Source organism: Lipophrys pholis (assembly GCF_963383615.2).
Source record: "Lipophrys pholis genome assembly, chromosome: 15".
Taxonomy (NCBI): Eukaryota; Metazoa; Chordata; class Actinopteri; order Blenniiformes; family Blenniidae; genus Lipophrys; species Lipophrys pholis.
This window is the reverse complement of record NC_137642.1, coordinates 22,347,788-22,368,088: the sequence shown is the minus strand read 5'-3', so window position 1 is coordinate 22,368,088 and position 20,301 is coordinate 22,347,788. Positions and strand designations below refer to the sequence as shown.

At 43.0% G+C, this 20,301-nt stretch overlaps 2 protein-coding genes across 3 annotated transcripts; one reads left to right on the top strand and one right to left on the bottom strand.

The window, feature by feature from the left end:
* Window positions 1-5,903: 5,903 nt before the first annotated feature.
* On the top strand, window positions 5,904-16,287 carry sgpl1 (sphingosine-1-phosphate lyase 1). 2 transcript variants are annotated; one of them, XM_080481478.1, is made up of 14 exons: window positions 5,904-6,059; window positions 8,518-8,683; window positions 9,199-9,266; window positions 9,541-9,688; window positions 9,817-9,896; window positions 10,557-10,685; window positions 10,763-10,851; window positions 10,955-11,063; window positions 11,156-11,254; window positions 11,366-11,512; window positions 11,729-11,967; window positions 13,060-13,206; window positions 13,303-13,423; window positions 14,014-16,286. In XM_080481478.1, the coding sequence occupies exons 1-14, from the start codon at window positions 6,048-6,050 to the stop codon at window positions 14,155-14,157; spliced, it is 1,698 nt and encodes a 565-aa protein (XP_080337604.1). In that variant the 5' UTR covers window positions 5,904-6,047; the 3' UTR covers window positions 14,158-16,286. The 2 variants fall into 2 exon arrangements, with proteins under 2 accessions (XP_080337604.1, XP_080337605.1); XM_080481479.1 differs by lacking the exon at window positions 5,904-6,059 and adding an exon at window positions 7,928-8,061 and having other exon boundaries at window positions 14,014-16,287.
* pcbd1 (pterin-4 alpha-carbinolamine dehydratase/dimerization cofactor of hepatocyte nuclear factor 1 alpha) lies at window positions 14,447-18,364 on the bottom strand. Its single transcript, XM_080481480.1, has 4 exons — window positions 18,229-18,364; window positions 17,365-17,496; window positions 17,207-17,287; window positions 14,447-16,710 (listed from the first exon to the last, which is right to left on the bottom strand). Exons 1-4 carry the CDS (start codon window positions 18,229-18,231, stop codon window positions 16,618-16,620), a joined length of 309 nt encoding a protein of 102 aa, XP_080337606.1. The 5' UTR covers window positions 18,232-18,364; the 3' UTR covers window positions 14,447-16,617.
* Between the last annotated feature and the right edge of the window lie 1,937 nt (window positions 18,365-20,301).

The window sequence follows — 20,301 nt, the reverse complement described above, 5'->3', positions numbered from 1 at the left end:
CTAAAACAAAAGGTAACGGGGAGCGCATGGGGTTCGTCCCCTCTCATGATCTTCCAGGTCATTTCAGAGTCAGCCGAGGATCCGTAGGGTGACACTGAGTCCCAGTCCCCGGAGGAGACGCTGGCTGGGCTGCTCAGATGTGACGATGCTACCGGCCGGTGAGCCGGTGCGTCTCCGTGCGTCTCCTCCATGCGCAGCGTCTCCGTCAGAGCCCAGATGTAGTTGCGTGCAAAGCGCAGAGTCTCGATCTTGGTGAGCTTCGCGTCCTCGGGCAGTGCGGGCAGGATGCCCCGCAGCGCGTCCAGGGCGGAGTTCAGGTTGTGCATCCGGTGGCGCTCCCGGTCGTTCGCCTTCATCCTGCGCCTGCCCCGCTGCCCCGGGTGACCACACCGAGCTGCTGGGGCTTTTACCGAGAGGGCTTCTCCTCCGGTGGCCCTCACGTGGTGTCTGTCCGCAGGTTGTCCGGAGTCTCCAGAAGCTTCTCCGGCAGCATTACGCATTGGAAACGTCCCGAATGTCACTGCGTCCTGCAGGTCGTTGGTGGCGCATCTTGCTTCAGGAGACATTATCTGCAAATAATTACATTAATAACATTTACTGGGAATGGTGAACATGGTCAAAGCTGCTAGACATACGTGGTGAAAGCTTACTAGTAATTTACTGGAGTTTAGAATACACGATACTAAATAATGCCTTACAATGTAAAAGTTTTAAGTTTAGTTTTAGCTTCCTTTCCCGTGCAATTCAAATATCTTCATGGTAACTGAATTGAATAACTTTGAAATGATCGTGGAATTGCACAGACATACAAATGGAAACATTAAATGTATGCATGGTCTTTTTGTGTGTATGTCATTTAGAGGTTCCGACTTTGTTTGACTTCTAATATGTAATCCAAATCTCATTTTAGACACATTTTCAATTGTCTATTTCAACTTTACACGATATGGCTGCAAATTAAACATAAAGAAAGCACGCGAGTTGGATGGATATATTTGCTCTTACCTCAGTATGATGGCAGGTGAAGCTGGGATAAAGAGCCAGTCCCCTCTGAGAGCTGGAGGCTGCGGACAGTGCAGGTGACAGTGAGGGATGGATGCGCATCTCTGTCATTTTATATGGCCTTTATCTTATCTTCATGCTCCACGGACGCCTGAATCAACAGCGTCTGTCAAGTGTCCAATCAGCTTCCAGGCAGCGCGTCCTTCAGCCTCTCTCCCTTTCTGCCTCATTCCTGACAGTTCTGTACTTCTTTTGTGTATTCTTTGTAACACGCCTGTGGTGCCACAGGTGTACTCAGGAAAACACAATTCAGTATTTATAGGGTCAAGAAAATCTCCTTTTAATGTAGATAAAATTACAATTACGCATCATTGATAAACTCTTTCTGAGAAAGTAATAATTGGTATGATGGAGCATTTAGGGACCCAAAAGTTTTCTGCTGTTACCTTTTGGGAGATGTCACGATGTTTGCTGTTCCACACTGTGTCATGTCAGGCACATGAGATGCTGAATGTCCTGGTAAAAAAACACAACCGTGTTCTTGGGGTTCAGATATATTTATGTCATCAGCCACCTATTGGCTCGCCCCTGGCACGAATTAAAAACATACAGACTAACCCATGAATAAGCATCATCTTTTTACGCGTGTGGAAACATTTGCAGGTGTAAGCGTTTCTTTTGGAAGACTTTAAGACTTTTTGTTCTCACTAAAACTAATCATAGATCTCAACAGTGATGGTTTGTCTTTTCAAATAAGAAGTTGCACGTAAAGTTTTGAAGAGACTGGATTTTGTTCGTCAACATTACAGAGTCACCGCATATATTAAACATGTTAAGACACTGTCATGTTTTCAGAACGATATTTAAGTCACAAATAATGTTTGTTTTTTTAACAGCGCTTGTAATTCACATTTTACGCACACAAAAACATTGTGACAAGCCTACATGGTGGTCTTGATAACAAGCTGCTGTGCTTTAAAAGCAACTTCAGGTACACCATGGTACCGAAAACGGATACAGGAAATGGTCGTTAGTATTCTTATTCAGTTTGTTCGCAATTGAATACACGGTTGCGTAATTTTGTTTTTACGCATCGTACCTGAGCTGGCAACGCTGTCATTGATCAACTTTGAGGAGCTGCAAATTAGTTTCCACAACAATATTGTAATAATAGATTGCTTGAAAGGACACACGTCCTCTTTCTTTTCAAAAAAAGTGGAGCCAATATGAAAGACACATAAGTTTTATTATCATACGAGTTTTAATAAACATTTGCTTTTTGCGTAGAGCGCAAAGCTCCGGCATTTGGATGAATGCAATTACGCGCGTGGCCAGCCAACAAAGCGGGGACGAGAGGATGAAACCTGAAGTGCAGATTGAACGTACAAAGGGTCCTGCTGTGTGTCACAACAATGAAAGCTCGATTCCTTCTGTAATGTGAGCATATAACTGTGCGCTATGACATCTCCAAAATCTATCCAACGTTGCCAAATCTCCGTGACGCGTTGCCATTTTGGAATATAACTTTAAATTTATGAAATATAAGATAAGTTAAACTGTGCCGGGGCTGTGTGGACACGTGTCAGAGTCGGTGGGGGGAGAGGGGAAGCACTCAAAAATGATTTACCACTATCAACACAAGATCACAAAAAGCTCTCCTTAACTTTCTGTCTAAATATGTGTTTTGGGGGCAATCTGATAACCATATGCTTTCAATAAACTGGACAAATACACAATGAGATAGGAGACGGTTCCATGATGTTATAAAAGCCACAAAAAGTCTAAAGTAAACTAAATATTACCACTTTACAAATAATCATCGATGCCAAATCCATATTGAAATATGGTGACCAGGTGTGGATTTGAAGTTGTCAGAGTCTTTGCTTGATTTTTTATCAGTATTCTGTAGTGTCTTGCTTGTTATGCAAAGTGTAGGCAAACACAAGCGCCCAGCATGCTGTAGAAATGACAGATATCGGAGCAGACTTGGTACGAAATGTGATTTAACAATATTTAACAATAAACTGAGCAAGCTCCAGAGCAGGTGATACCTGCCTGATGCTCCTGATTAATACTTCCTCTACTACTTCACTTTACAGTCTCTTTTGCTTATTTATTAAACGAAATCTATTTATTATTATTTTAGCAAACAGAAGTACCAGGTGGGGCTTTATTTTCGTCTTCAGCTTTTTGTTTGAAGGACGTTTTGAGGGGGACAATCAAAGTCCAACAACTCGCTGACCAGATTGTTGTCATCCCAAACTAGCAGCGAAGCCATTCAATGTGCCCCCCCTCCTCTTGTGCTTTCTGGCAAAGAGCTGCTGGGGGAGAAAAAAAAAAAGGAAAAAGGAAACTTCTTCAAGAAAGGAAAAACATCTTTAAAACATTTAATTGCAACCCGGATGCCATATGTACACCTCTTGTGAAACCCCTCAACAATGTGACTGCCTTTTAGAAAGTATAGAGTGCGCCTTTGGAGACGTGTGCGCTTTTGGAGAGGTGCGCGCGTCGTGACCAGCACGACCCCGAACACACTTTACACAAGAACTAATTCACTTTTAATGTGCTTTGGAGTTTCCTTTCACAGGCAAAGCATTGTATCTCTCACCCCACCTTTTGAAGACAGTGTACACCAATTACAGTGGAATAGCTGTCCTTTGGAGACAGTTTGTCTTTTTGTAAGGATTGCAGATTTTAAGCACAAATAAGGGCTGGAGCTGCAAGTCGCCCCCTTTCAAACCCGAAACTACAGCTGAATTTCTGCCTTTTGTTTCTGATTATTTACCATGTTAAACATTATGCTCATTAGTGGGTATCTTTTGAAGGACACTATCGGTGAAGTCTTTAAGAAATGTTAAATTATCAATTTAAAGATTAGATAGCCCGTGTAAACGAGCAGACTGCTTAATATTTGAATGGACTCGTTTTCAAGGACTTTACTCTTGCTAGGCTATAGTATTTGTGAAGATTTATATGAGTCACGTGAACCTTTAGTCGCTTTATGTTTGTATGTTTAATGTTTTTTTTGTTTAAAAAAATAGCGCAATAAAATAAAAGTATTAACCACAAAATAGTTTTGTCATTTGAAAGTGCAATATTTTTTTTGTTGCTGATCGTTTTTTACTATTCAGCCAGTTCATTATAAATGTATTCTGGGATACTCGACAGGGCATCCCAGTTGCAGATCCCACTGCATATACGTGACCATTTTGATACACAATGATATTTAAGGTTCATAAATTAAACTTAGTTCATTGTTTGAGAAAAACAATACAAACAGAGTCAAATCTGTGAGCAGTTTTAATTCGTCTACCGGTAAAGGCAGGAAGTTTAAAGATATAAAATGGCATTTCGGGGACCTACATTTGGGAATCTATGCAAAGGTATGCATATATAACAACGATATGTTTGTGATGAAAACACGATGCACAAACATTTCGATGTCAATTAACCACTGGTGAGCTCAACCAACAGACCAAAACGGGCATGTGTAAGCAGGAAATACAAAATAGCTGCATCATGTCACATTGAAAGTGTGATTGAATGTGTTAAATTCAAATAAATTTAATGGAAATGTATTAGTACTTGTTTGCCCTGGGATGCACTGTTGACCTGTCCACTCAATTCAAACGGGGGAACTTCCATACATTTTAGATGTTTACACTTTATTCTTTCCCCCAGACTTTTCACGTTTATTATCTATTATGCATAGAAAAAATACAGAATGTCAAAACATTAGGTTATTTAATTATTAGATCGGATGTATTTCGAAGTAAAGATACTTGATTAACAAAATCTATTATTTCTAAATGTTTGAAAGTTCTTAGTTTATATATTATGAACGTTGAAATAACAAAATAGTAAATTTTTTCCACGATTTAGTGAATGTCCTTCGCTGTGTTGTTGACGGTGCAGTTGCAGTTGCAGTACTCGGCCACACAGAGTCGCTGTTTAGACTCTTAACAACAACAATTCATCATAGAAAGCGTCGCTGAACGATCCGTTCACTGACGTCGAAAATGTGGCACCCGAATGTAGAATATTTGTTAAAATAAGTAAAGAACAAATTGAACTCTCTTCTAATCTATTCTGGTCAAAATATTCTTTGTGAGAATCATACCATCTGTGTCACATTATGATGAAAATTCTGGGATCTATTTAACTATTTGTGCTTCAGAGATTAAATCACAATTTTGAGGTTGAACCCTGATCTCATTTGATCTCCTCCATAAGGTACCTCTCACATCTACTTTATTTGGGACAGAGTGGATGGGTTTTTCAGAATTTATTTGGAAACGGTTAACTGCATCATTAACAAAAGGCATGGCAACATATCCCCGAATGTTCTGCACCTTCTGATGTGCTTAGTGTGTCCGTGCTCCCAACGGTGTGACACTAGTTCCCCAAAGAAAACGTCAATAAAATAAAAATTAATTAATTAATAATAATAATAATAATAATAATAATAATAATAATAATAATAATAATAATAAGAAGAAGAAGAAGAAGAAGAAGAAGAAGAAGAAGAAGAAGAAGAAGAAGAAGAAGAAGAAGAAGAAGAAAACAACCACCTAGGATCCTTGTGCCTTGCCACTATTACAAGCACAAGAAATAAAAAAGGAATATATAGGAATATATATATATAATTTTACCGACAAAGTATCGTTAATTGCGCCGACATATCGGGGAGACTCTATTTATCGGGTGTACATGAACGCATCATTTCTCTGTGGTAACTCATCCAGTTGTGTGCGTGAAAAGTTGCGGCGCTTCTGTTTACAAGACCCCAGATTTGAAAACCATGCGGCGCAGTGTTGAGCACAGGTTCTGACCCACACAGAGTGTTGTGAGATCTACACATGCGCAGTACGCGCACATTGGTAACTTCCTGGATCGGTGCTAGCTTTCTGTGGTGTTTGGTAGTAGCATGTAGATGAGAGGCGAAGACTCGGAGCAGACTGCTGGAAGCAACTTCCCTTGAAGCGGACACACACACACACACACACAAAAAAGGAGGTGGTTTGGTGAGAGTTTGCCTCGACAACATGGATTACTGGGTAGGTTCTGGCTTCACTTAACTCCTTTTTTTTTTGGTTAATGAATTCCACTCCGAGAGGCTGAGGGCGATGAGTGCGGCTCCGAGGCGAAGTCTTGTTTATGTGTTGTGAAGTGAGCTGATGAAACGACCTGTTTACCTCAGAGATGCTCTGATGTGTCATTATGTCATGACCCCCCCCCCCCCCCCCCCCCACACACACACACACACACACACGGGAGAAACTCAACCCCCCCCCCCCCCCCCCCCCAATATCTTTTGTCTTCAGACCCAGCACCTCAGTCTGACACATTGACATGTAGTGAAGTATAATAAAGTTCAGCTCGCCTCACCCTGGGACCTAATGGCTGTTTTCATGTTGACTTGAGGTACTTCCTCAGTTAAAGGTTTTCTATTGTTAATTGTCGGGTTAAAATTAGAGATCCTGCTCAACATAAACTTACAGGAAGCTGCAACAAAGATGTGGCCTGAGCAGAGCCACCACCAGAGAGTTGTTAGGATTTTTTTTGTTTTGTTATTTTTCCTCTAAAAGCACATGAATCTCCTCTGATTGGACTCAGCACTAGAGGGCAGCTCGTCTGACACGGATGTGCTGCCTGTGCACAGATCCACCTCCTCCAGCTGTCTCTTGTCTGTGACTGGACACCTGCAGGTCACCAGAAGAAGAGGCAGTGATGTGAAGCCCCCCGAGGCTTATTAGTCACATCTACAAGAAACCATCCAGACAGACACAGGCTCTTCTGTAATTACTCCTCTTCTGACTCAAAGCTGCAGTGATGTTGTGAGTTGGTTTGTTTTCTCTTGGATGTATCCAGGGGCAGCCAGTACATTTCCATGAGAACGTGACCTCCCCTCGGAGACTACAGAAGCTCTCACTGCAGAACAGTCAAACGCGGCGTTTTGGGTGTGAGTGGAGGCCGAGGAGCCGGCATCCTCTGCTCAACAATGAGGAGGACAATACGTGTAAAAGAGTCCTTTGTGTGAACTTGGTTTGAGTTTTCCCGAGGCAAATAATCGTCTGGAGAAGGCTGCCCGGATCTGAAGGTGACATGCATTGTGCAAAAAAAAAAGTTACAGTATCTTGAAGTGACGGACTTAACTTTTGTGGTCATATAAGATAAGAGCGACCTTTCGCTTATCACAGATGTGTGCCGGTGATCACGGACGTGCTTCTCGTCTGCACTCACACTCTGTACCTGTCGGGGAAAGTCAAGTTAACGATCCCGTCCCACACACACGTTTTTCCCGGTCGACTCTTTGTGGCTGATCTTGACAAACCTGTATGAGAACGTGTTACCCGAACAGGCGGGTGTGACAGCTGGTCTTATGAGCCGAGGTGGCGGAGACGGGGGGGGGGGGGTTCTGTCACTCAACCCCCCCCCCACAAAAAAAAGTAAACCGTCATCACTTTTAATCCTCTTAAGTCGGTGGGTTGTGGTTTGTATCATCAACAGTTACTGTTACACAAAGGGAGTGGCGGGGGCTTGGCTCACTGTCCAATTATGGCTCACCTAAGATGTCTTTTGAACCTTAAACTTTCTCCGTCTGATTGTGGCTGAGGTGGAGCGTCTGCCCTATCAGACTGCCTGCTATCTTGTCATAAAAAACACCACAGAGATGAGATAATGGAAAGATAGATTTGTTGAACTTATGCAAGCACATTGACAAAGATTTCTCAGTAACACTGGTGAAATTGGCAACATCTGATGTGACACTGAATAGTTGATCTGAAGATTTAATCTTGGAAGCAGGCATATGAAAATCATTAGTATTGACGGGCAAACTTCCCCATCTTGTCTGATCATGACTGATTGCAAAACATCCTGCTGCTCAGCTGGCTGGATGTGTTGTTGTCGGTTTGGGTGGTGGGAGGAGTCTCGGTGGTAGTCCTCCAGTTAGCCGGAGCGTTCTCTCACTCTCAGCTGGTGAACGAAGAGCCGGCTGTTTGTGTTTCAGCGTGAGGGGGGAAAAGTTTGATATCGGGCCCAACAATGACTTCTGCTGTAAGTACTTATACCCGTGCTTCATTTGAATTAACCTGATTATTCACTAACGGTAATTCATGTGTGGGGAAACTATTGGAGTGCTTTTGTATCCAGCAGTTTCAGCAGTTTTCAGGTTGAGAGATAAATGAGCGAATCAGGGAAGATTTATGATTCACTGTGTGGTATTTCCTAAGACCGTGTGCACGTTGGTATTAATCATGTGATTATCTTCCAAAAGAAGAAGTGAAATAGGGTCACTTTGAAACACGATGGCATCAAACAATGATCCGGCGGTCACTTCTTCACTTTCAGACTCAGAAAAAAACAGTCTCCTGCAGCACATGTTTGTAATAATGTCCCTTTTGTTATAAAGGAGGATGTGTGTGATTCTGTGGGAGCAAAATGATGGACTTTCTTATTTGCACCTCTTTGCATCCCGATGCAGCTTGTGTGATTGTGCATGTTTGTGTCCAGAGTACCTTGGAGGTGTACAAGGAGATGGTGCTGCTGTACCTGGAGGAGGGACGGAGGCAGGTCAATTCTCGCTGTGTGGACCTGGAGCCATGGCAGATGATTGGAGCATCGGTCCTCACCACACTGGGAGCCGTTTGGATCAAAGGCTTCCTCTTCCAGCAAGAAAGTAATCTTCCACACATGATTCATGGGTGTAAATCTGAGACAATACCACATGGCGTTAACCCCTCAGAGCTGAACTTTGGCTGCCGGAGCGGTACAGTTTAGCAGACCTGTGGCTGCCACACTGTGATGTGCATGTTTTTCATAGTTCGGAGTTATGGAGTGCTTGTGTCTCAAATGTGCCTGACACACACCAAAAGAATCCATAAATCAGCAAAACCTGTCAATAAATCACTCCCCAAATTCCTCTGCAGCCAGGTCGCCACTTATCTAGATTTAGCTGTCAAAGAGGGAACGTTCGGAGCGAGGCTTCACGCAGGAAACCGGCTCCCCACTGCTTCCAACCTTCCGAATTTAAAGCCTTCTGAACACGTCTCCGATATTCATCGAGCACTTCTCATCTTGCCATGTGACTGTGGCTCACAGTCAGCTGTCTGACGTTTGTGGTTGAACGTGTATCGGCGTCTCACCACAGCTGCTGCTGTGTCTGCTTTTTCTTTCCCTCTTTGTGGCTAATAGGCCTCAAGTCCCGAATCAAGAAGCAGTGCTTTCGACTCATCAGAAAAATACCCTTCGTTGGAGTCGCAGTAAGTATCAGTGGTGAATCTGTTCCTTCTTTTATCAGCGAGTGTGCGCTGACTCTCTCGTCTGGGGCTCTTATGAGTCACTCTTAGGCGACCGAGGGGATGTTAGACCTTTGGCATACTTAAGATCACGCAGTCTTGATAACGCGGTTACTTTCGTCCAGTCGGTCGCAGTGTTGCATCACCTCCATTCATTTTGAGGCCCCGACTTGCTTTATCTTCTTGTTTTGGCTGCATGGACTGTGAGGTAACGCTGTGCTCTCCCTCTCCCTGTCAGATTCAGAGCCAGCTGAACAAGGCTTTGGATGACATGTCTGTAAGTCTGTGCACCTTGAGGGAAGGGATGAGCTACACTACAGAACTGCCCTCTAAAGGTCTCTCCCAGAGCCAAGTCATGGAAAAAATCAAAGAGTACGAGACCCTGAGTAAGTTCACCAGTCGCCGTTCCTCCATGACCTCGAGGCTTTGCTATCTCTCGTGGCTGATTGGCAAGAAAAAAAGAATTTTTTTTTTCTAATCTTCATCACTGATAAGAAAACGTGTCCTATTGCAGATGAGGTGCAGTGGGAGAAAGGCTGCGTCTCCGGTGCCGTTTACTGGGGTGACGAATCATTGACCAAACTGCTGGTGAAGGTATGCAGCTTCACTGCAAACAAACATGAAATGAAATTTCGGTTAAAAAAAATAAAAGTGAACTTTAGTTTAATTCTTGCATTTTTGCATGTGTTTGAAATACCAATTCTGCTTTTGGAGGGAACGTTTGAGACGATGATATACAGAGAATGCCATCAAGTTGTGTGTAAAAGACATAAATACACTTATGTATGTGTGAAAAATACGAAGAACAGTCGATGATAAAAGGCTTTAATTGTATGTGTTGTAAAATAAAACACTACTCCAGTCTGTACTGCTCATAAAGGAGACTTCTCTTCAGGCAGTCTGTGACTCAGCGTTGCAAACAAATACAACCTTTGTTAGTAACTTTTTGCCAGGACAATAAAAAAGATTTTTTCTTTCCCTTTTGAATTTTGATTACATTTCACCGTCTGCTGGTTTGATTTTGACTCGAGGATTTCATCTTGTGTGTACTTTGATTGTGTTGAGGAATGTGCCAGCTCTCCATTATAAGCTGTCAAGGTTGAGCCTGAATACATTCTCGTGGTTACACAAAGCAAAACTGTGTCTTTTCTTTTATAGAATCTTTCTGCTGATTCCAGTAAATTCCTGCTTTATTTATAACTCGCAGCAACTTTTTGGAAACTGATGCGGATCTTCTCTTTGGATTGTCTTCAGGTGTACGGAGACTTTGCGTGGAGCAACCCTCTTCACCCCGACATCTTTCCCAGCGTGAGGAAGATGGAAGCAGAGGTCGTGAGGATGAGTTGCACACTTTTCCGCGGCGGACCCAACTCCTGCGGCACAGTAGGTCACCCGCTACGACCGTAGAATGAAATGAAGGTAGACTTCATGTTTGAAAACTTCATTTGCTCTTGGTCCAGGTGACCTCGGGAGGAACTGAAAGCATCCTGATGGCCTGTAAGGCGTACAGAGACATGGCCTACGAACGAGGAGTCAAACACCCCGAAATGTAAGAATGGCTTCGTGTGTTATGAACTCTGCTCGTCCTCGGCCTGGCTTTACCAGAGGATGCAGTAAAATGTATTCTTTCGGTCTTGTGCCATCTTCTGCAGTCTGGCGCCGGTGAGCGTCCATGCGGCTTTCGACAAAGCGGCGCATTACTTTGGGATGAAGCTCGTTCACGTTCCCCTGGACAAGAAAACGATGAAGGTGGACGTGAAGGTGAGCGTCTGACGCCTTGCAGACAGCCCGCGTCCTTAATGACTCGCGCGCACGGATCCGTCATTCCTTTCCATCGTTTGTTCTGGTTAAAGGCGATGCGGCGAGCCATCAACAAGAACACGGCCATGCTCGTCTGCTCAGCGCCGCAGTTTCCTCATGGAATCATGGATCCGGTTGAGGAAGTCGCCAAGGTCAGGAGTGTAACGTGTTTCCCTTTTCAACAGGTTTCAAAATGACAACAAGGAAGTCAAACACTTTCTCTGTGTCTGTGTCTGTGTCTGTGTCTGTGTCTGTGTGTGCAGCTGGCTGTGCGCTACAACCTCCCGCTGCATGTGGACGCCTGTCTGGGAGGTTTCCTCATCGTTTTCATGGCGAAGGCTGGCTACACGCTCGCCCCGTTTGACTTCAGGGTTAAAGGTGTCACTAGCATCTCTGCAGACACGCACAAAGTAAGGAGCGGCTCCGTTAATCTCGCCTACATTTGTCTCGTTTTGTTCTCGCCGGTATTACTACATCACGCATTTCATCTTATGACACTTCCCGGCAGTTGACATTGTGCTCAGTTTGTGTAACGTACGCAGTGGAATTTAAAGAGGATTGTGTAATCCCCACTGGCACCTTGTGTATTTCAATACCGCATTGTTTATTGTCGCCGCTCTCTCCAGTACGGCTACGCCCCCAAAGGTTCCTCGGTGATCCTGTACAGCGATAAAACGTACCGCCAGTACCAGTACTTTGTGGCTCCAGACTGGCAGGGGGGGATCTACGCCTCGCCGTCCGTGGCGGGCTCCAGGCCAGGAGGGATCATCGCCGCCTGCTGGGCAACCATGATGCATATGGGAGAAAACGGATACATAGACGCCACCAAGAAGATCGTCAGCACAGCTCGCAAGATTAAAACTGAGTAAGACGCGCTGACTATCGTTGAGTCTGAGTAAACAGAAGTGTGGTGCATGTACATAACAGTGGGTTTTAAATCTCCACTCACTCAATGGAGAAGCTGCTTCCTGATGGTTTTGATCGTTTTCAATCAAAAGCCATTTGGATTATTCAGTTTTTTTACAAAGCAGATGAACTGAAGGACTTCACAGCAGGCCACTACATGATAATTGAGCATTTCTGACAGAGAAATCACATTTAATATAAAATGTTGACAGATGGGGATGTTTCTGAAGGAGCAATTGTGAAATTTGGAAAAAAGCATTTCTAATATTAAAAAAGAAAAACACACACATTTTAGAATTGGTTGACATGTAAAAAAAGACCAATTAAATACTGAGATATGCTGATATGAACAGTCATTATTATAGCAGGTAAAACGTTACAGTCCTACATACAAATAGAAAGGGCCTCTAATAATCCTTTTATGCTCTGGATCCCAACGGATATTAACAAAAAACTCTTTTAATATAATGCTATACTTAAGACTACACCGTGCTTTACTTTGATTTAGAAATACTTAAGGAGCTGTAATCAATGTAATAGACAAATTGTATCCCGTTGATCGTAAAAAGAGTAATTCAGCAGGAGGGGAAGCTTTGACTTTCATGTTGACTTCAATCCAACTTTATTTCTGTAGTAAATTTAAAGACGACCAAAGTGCTGTACAAAGAATAAATATGATGGAAATATGCACAGTTGACATAAAATAGATCAAAGATCATAATAAAACAAACACATTTAAAACAAATTAAAAGGGATAAAAATGTGTTATATAAAAGACATTAAAAACATGAGTAACATGGTGCCGAAGGCCAAAGAAAACTGTTGTATGTGAAGGCGTAGCTATTAACGATGTAGAAATACAAAGTCTGACAACATGCGAGTTCCACATTAGGATGAAATCATGAGTGTACAATTAAAACCAAACTATATAAACATTACACTGCTAAGATTTCAGCCAACGACTGATTCATCTACCCTGAGGTGACGGCGCTGGCCGTGTTGTGTCTCACCATCCTCTTAACGTTCATCTGCTTCTTTTTCCTTTCGACAGAATTCGTAAAATAAAAGGAGTGATTGTGTTTGGGGATCCAGAAGTGTCTGTGGTGGCGATCGGCTCGGACGTTTTCGATATTTTCCGTCTGTCCAATGCGCTGACGTCAAAGGGTTGGAACCTGAACACGCTGCAGTATCCATCCAGGTGACCGTCAATCCAATAACAGACATTTAAAATATATATATATTTTTTAAAAATAATTTTCGAAATATCCCAAATGTTTGATCTATTCTTTCACAGCATCCACATTTGTTGCACAGTTTTGCACACCCAGCCAGGGGTCGCTGATCGATTCATCCGTGATGTCAAAGAGCAGGTCACCGTCATCATGAAGAATCCCTCAGAAAAAACCACAGGGATGGTGAGTGACGAGCCCAAACAGCTCAGCAAGCGATCCGCAAAACAAATGTCACTATAATAGTATGAAGTGCAGGTTTACGGCTTCTTATAGTCATGATTTTCTGTGTGTAGATCCAGTCGTTGAACTGTCTTACTTAACCGGTTAAACCTTTCAGTGGGAATCGTTTTTATCACCGTTCAGCTTCAGTTTGCATCCAGCTTGTATAACCCATGTAAATACACTTTACTGTTGGAACACATGATTTGGTGTTTTGTTGTTATAACACAAGCAGCTGTTTGCTGTGCCAGCTCTCAGATGGAGCAGAGGCTCCGCCTACTTGGCACAGGCCCTCATTGTGTCTGGTAGACTAGTTGGCAGCGTCGCTCACACTTGAGAAGGATGGCACTTAACTGAATTGAATGAGGGCACGGCGTCATTTGCACATCAGAAAGAGAGACAAACTATGCAGCCAGTATAACGGCAGCACGCTCGGGGGAGAATATTTTCTCCATGTTTTGGCTGCTTTGGGGAAAAAAAAAAAAAAAAGTGTGTCTGTAGATGAAGAGCCGGATCGAGCGAGTAACCGTACTGACGTGTTGATGCTGTTCCAGGGGGCGATCTACGGCATGGCCCAGTCCATCCCAGACCGATCCATGGTGACGGAGATCTCCCGAGGGTTCCTGGACTGTCTCTACAGCACCGAGGTGCCCAAGTTGAACACCAGCCACATGAACGGGAACGGCAAAGCCCACTGAAATGGGGTTGGGATGCCGTCCCGCCACCCAACGCAGGGAAATCACATTCGCCTCCTCCCAGAGCTCTGAGTTAATCGCTCAACGGTTGCCTTATTTCGCAAATCTGCACCAGAAAACATCTGCAAAGACCTTTTGAAGCACAAGCCATCGTCTTTTGAACCAGCCAACAGGGATCGCGCGTACCGCTGCGTCGCCGCAGTACAGAGGAGAAACGACTGGGTCCAAAGGAGTTTTAAGTCCTTTAATTATGTTTTGTGTGTGTGTGTGTGTGTGTGTTTTCTGTGACTCATTTTGTTTTGGAAATTCATTTCAGTCTCATTTCGTCTTTGAATCCATGTTCATTATGATCTCTACTGATTGTATAGCAAAACTCAGTATCTTTCTTTCTTTTTTTTTTTTTAACCAGAACATTTCAGCTCACTGTCATCACGTCTTCACGTTCTGTGATGACTCAGAAAAAAAATACAAAAAAACATAATCACTGAAAGCCTGCTTGCATTGCTGTGCTGCCCTCTAGCATGAAACCTGGTGTACTGCGCCGAGACTGGCCTTTTATCATTATGTAGCACCTCTGTCTGCAAAGTAAAAGCGCTGCGATGCCCTGACAGGAACACATCAGGTTAATCTGTGAATCACTTGAAACCACAGTTCTTATCTTGAGCACTTGAGCTTTTTTTAAGTCTGCAGTTGTGCTCCTTCTACAGTGGTTACATTTGTAGGCATGGGGAGAATTATTGGGATCGTTGGGAGTTTTTTTTTGTTTTTTTTTATTAAATAAAACAGTTCTCAAATTAAATAAAGGGAGAATGTGGGCATTAAGAGACATCTGAAGCTTTTCAGCCACTTTTGATTGTTTGATTCATGATTTGAAGAAAGATTTCCACGCAGTAGTGAAGTAATGAATAGTATCATCTTTAACAGACTGAATGCTTCCTCAAGCCTTGGCCCACAGGAATATTATCACATGGCAGAATCTCAATGTTTTCCATTAATGATCGTCTGTGTCATCACCTTGTTGTCTCCTAATTCAATCTACCTCAGTTTCTAATCAATGCAAATGTCATTTATTCATCCACTGAATTCTAACGGGGCGACTGTTTTCCATTTCTAACGTGATGAACTCCCGTGTAAAAAAAAAAAAAAAAAAAATTTAAATGTATAACCTTTAATAGTTTTCTTCAAAACACTGAAAGGAAATGGAGAACTTGCATCCATCAGAGCAGGCAGATTCTTTCCTGTTTCAGTAAACATTCAGCTGACGGGTTGATAATCTCATACTGTAACACCAAAATGACCTTGTTTATTTTCTATTACACCTGCCTTCTAACATCGTTAATATTCCTTGAAATGATTTTTGTGCAATACCCAACTTGTTCTTGTATGAGCGGAAACAAAGGGCGATGCTCGACTTTACACGTGTAGGTCGTTTAGAGGCGTTGTAGTGAACGGCAGCCTGTGAGCCTCGCTTATTAGTGTACCTCCAAGTGCTTCTGTGCGACCACTGGGAGCGTTTAGTGTTTTTAGGTGCCGAAGTTGAAAAGAGATTAGACATGAATGTATTTAGGTTCTAACGTGTGGATTTCACAGCTTTTTTTTTTTTAGTCAGTGCCTGGTTCAGAGACTGATGAACCCACCCGTGTCCATGAAGTGCTGAAAACTACACACGCAAACAAAACGGCCTTTTCCAGTAATGACTCATGTTTGCTTTGGAAACGGCCTGTAAGAGAGGTGACTATTGAATGGCCAGGGAATCTATTTTGAATACAAATGTTGACCGATGGACAGATCCTTTAAAAAATGAGCGTGACTCGTGTTCAATTGTAGCAATAATAACTGTTTTAATTCGTGTTTTCAGTGCAGTTTTCTCCCCAGCAGCATGGATTTGTCTTCATCACGGTTAAATCGTTATCTTCTCCTTCACATGCATTTTAAGTACCAGGTTCATCGACATGTAATTCTCTGAATGTATCATGTTTAGACTTTTGGGAAACTTAAATTTTTCCTGTTAAAAAAGGTTCAATGTCTTGTAGAGGATCCACAGCAGATGCTGTCGGCCCACTCAGCTGTCAGATGAACAAAGATGGTGATTCTATCGTGTTTTCAATAAAAATGCATTCAGTCTGATACTTTCCCAGTAGTTTTCTTTTTTTTTGGTCACAATATCATTTTAAAAGGAGAAAGAAGATTTTACAGTAGAAGAAATATTTGGTACATGAGACACTGAGAAGAGGGAAGGTTTAAGGGAAATTAACTTATTTTGGTCTCCATTTCTAAATCGTCTCTGCAGTGAACAATTTCATTTTTTCCACTTTGTACAAAACCAACAACTTTTAAAGATTCAATATTGGCAGTTAAATGAGGCAAAGTGGTCCGTGTACTTTGGATCGTGCAGATCACATCTGCGAATCTCTCTCGGCAACGAGCAGCGACCACCAGCTGTCCTTTTGTCTGCAGCCGAGTTCACATCAGAGACGCCTGGTCGATGAAAGTGGCCAACGTGATGTCGCGCTGAGACAAACCCCCACAGTCATGAGTGCTGAGAGTGATCTGGACCTGAGGGGACGAAAACAAACCCCCACAGAGGAAAAACCTGTCAGCATATCACAAACTTTTATTTTATTTTTTTAAAGTGGCGGATAAGGCGTCCCTGTTTGTAGTCATATCTGCAAGTGCTCACTATATGGGGGTGCAGAACACGTTTTTCTTTCCACCGACACTCCGAACACCATAATAAAGGATAAAACAGTTTGACATTCATGCCTACCCCCAGTTATTACAAATCAACATGAAACAGATGAAAATACCCAGAGGCGTCGTAGTGGCTAAGGTGTGAGATTCCAAAACGCCAAGTTGAATGGAAAGTTTGCAGATTTGCATTAATGGATATGAGCTGGCCAACTCTGCCTCTGAGGTTGTTCACAACAGTGTTTAGGGTTGGAAATCTCCCAAAACAGCTGGTAGATCCGTGGCGGATGCTCAGATCCATGTGGTAGGATGCGTCTACCGATTACTACCCCCCCTCCTTTGGTTTGGGACACTCCTCTCATACCTTGTTGTATACGTTGAACCACTCTGGATGGTGATCCATCTTCTCGGCTTGTAAAGCCACTCGGGACATGAAGCCGAAAGCCTGAGAGACAGTCATTCACATGGTCACGTTCACATAATGTACACCCGAGAGTGCCACGAGCGACTGTAGACCCGAACCTGATTGAAGTCTTTGAAAACAAACTCTTTGTAAATGGCGTCCCGTCCCACGACCTCCACCCACTGAGCGTTGCGTAGCAGGGGGAGGAGGTGGTTCCTCTCCTCCTCGGTCAGACTCTGGATCTTACCGGCCTGGAACGACAGAGCAGAGGTAACAGAGCAGCAGATTTTGAGAGAGGGGGCAGTCACGCAAACACAAACTGTGATTGGTTGCATGAGATCCCATCTGGAAACAATGAGAGGACACATTCCACAATCAAAAGAAACGAGCTGGTTCAAAGGTATGTTGGAGGTGGGAGGCCGCATTGCTGCCGCTTGGTCACTCGCTTCCTAATCTTTGCACATGATGCACAGTCACATGGATTAAAAATTATTTAGGTTTGTTTTTGCTCACTCCTCATGACCCGGACTCCATATCTAAACCGCGGCGAAGAGAGATTTCACAACATCTCCTGAAGAGAAAATGACTTTATTGCACAATGTTGAGGTCCAAGAGTGGGATTTTCCATCAGAAGGGTCGTCGCACTGGCAAACCAGTGGGAGGAAACAGATATCAGGTCTGCAGATCGAAACACAGCAGTGACATCAACAGGTATCATAGCAACGGCTGTAATCTGCTCAATCAGTGGAGTGAATGAGCAGCACAGACAGCTCAGGCCCATTCATCTCACACACAGGAACAAGCTGCATGTGGCTTTTCAACCACTTTAGACGGATACAGGCACACACAATCATTTGAATTTCTCAATCACCCTGCAATAAAACCTGATCCAGAGGAGTTTTCCACACAGAGTGTAAAAGTCAACAGGTGTGTGTTGTGGAGAGCAGCCCAGTGTGGCAGAGCCGAGAGGTCTGTGTACTCACCATGTTTGCAGAGTGTTTCACACACAGGCGAGGTTCAGCTCCAGCTTCAGCTCCTTCCTGCACAGAGACAAATTTACTGTGGCAGCCAGAGAAAGCAACTGGAGTGAATCCATCCACCCATGGGTCCCGCCTGGCTGCCCCTGCAAGAAGCCTGAGCAAAAATCCTCCCTGCTGATTGGCTGCTCAGTTGGCTTGTCAGCTTGGGTTTAATCATAAACTGTCATGTGTTGCCGGAGGCACGCGTGTGGCCAGCTATTGTTGCAGGGAAGACGTTGTACATTAATCACGTGCTGCATTCGGGACTTTCTTTATTTAAAAGAGCAGGAGAACCTGAAAACGCAACAGTCGTCGTATCATTGCAAAGCCATGTGTTCATTCATTTTCTTGCAGTGATTTCTACAAAGGGTCAACAAAGTAACTGACCCGTCCAGTGTGGCAATACCATGTTTGAACAGAAGATGGCGTTGTGAGTGATTCTACCATCCAGTCTGTCCTCGTTCTAGTAAGAGAAAAAGAAACCAGGCATCTTTAATTTGGATTTCAGAATCTCAGAACTGTTTTGGATTTCATATTCCACTTTAAAAATAAAAAGAGTTTAGTGAAATAGTAACCATTAAGGGACACATAGAAACAGCAGGTCAGTAACACGTCAAACGTTTTCATGTGCAACAAAAATAGTGAATACAAGCTCTGTGAAACTTCAGTGTCTGTGACTGCATGGTTAATTGAATTCATAATCAGTTACTAGTGTTTTATTGCTACCAGTAACATATTGCTTATTTCAGTGGTTCTTAAACTTTTTTCTTGAGGGACACACACATTCCAGCCATTGTAAACCACCACGCCATGAGCAACGACAAACAAATGCTGAACTGGCCTCATAAACACATTAGATGTGAAATACAGTTTCTCCGTGGTATTCTGTGAAAATTAGTTATATTTTCTTCTGAGGATAAACTTTGGGTTTACCCGCCGCCGTGGTTTCATTATATTGGAGACACTTTTGTATTTTTTATTGTATATATTTTTAAATAAATTATACACTTCTAATGGAGATTGTTAAACTGACTAGTTTTGTGACATAAATAAATAAAAAATTTCCGCCCCTCCCATCCAGGTCTGGCCCCCCAGGTCGGAGAATCACTGACTTAGGCCACAACACTACACACTCTGGCTTTACTCATGTTTGTTTTCATGAACATGTGAACTTAAACTCTATAGAACAACAGTGCACTGGTGACTGTGTCTTCGCTCTGCAGGACCACAGATTTGAAATGAGTCTTCTCCTGAGCTGGCTGGAGGTCATGTCAAAGGTTAATGAGCTGCTCCTGCCCCGATGAACTCATCTGTCACAGCCAGTGCTCAAGGAAATGAAGTGGTTAATGAAATGAAAACAGGCGAAGGATGTGAGGGTTGATCTGCATTTACCAGATGGGTGGATGTGGAAATAAGAAAGCTGCTTAAGAGGTTTCTGGGCGATGATAAAAGCAAGCGATGATCCGGAACTGAAGCTTTTAATTGGAGTTGTTTGGAAATGCAAGTTTTCAAGGGGAACGAATGTCAGTACTCCAAGGAAGACTGACGTCACATTGCTTAACTTATCTTCTCAAAACTGCTTAAGGTTCTGGTGATATTTTAATCACAGTAGCAGTGATTTGACTCAATTTACTTTCACAGTATCGACATTGAAAGCACATTTCTCATATAAACAATAGTGTATATAAGAGGCAAACAGTTGTAGGAAAACACAGGAAGTTTCTCAGTTCAAAGAATAAACGCTACAAAAAGAAAAAACAAAAGGTTTGAATAATAATTAAAATTTTGGGTGCGCTCAGCTGTGAATTATGTACATAAACTAGTAAATTTAATTACACGGTTCATAAAAGTACATTATAGTCTGCAGTCATAGGAGTATTAATTTGTTATGTCCACCCCTGCACAGATGATCTGTTATCTATCTTGTGCTATTTACCATCGTGTCCACCTGCTTTGACAGTTTTTACTGATTATATTGGCCCACACAGACCGAGGTGATTAAAAGGAACCAGCAGCAGTATATGCATGCCGCCCTTT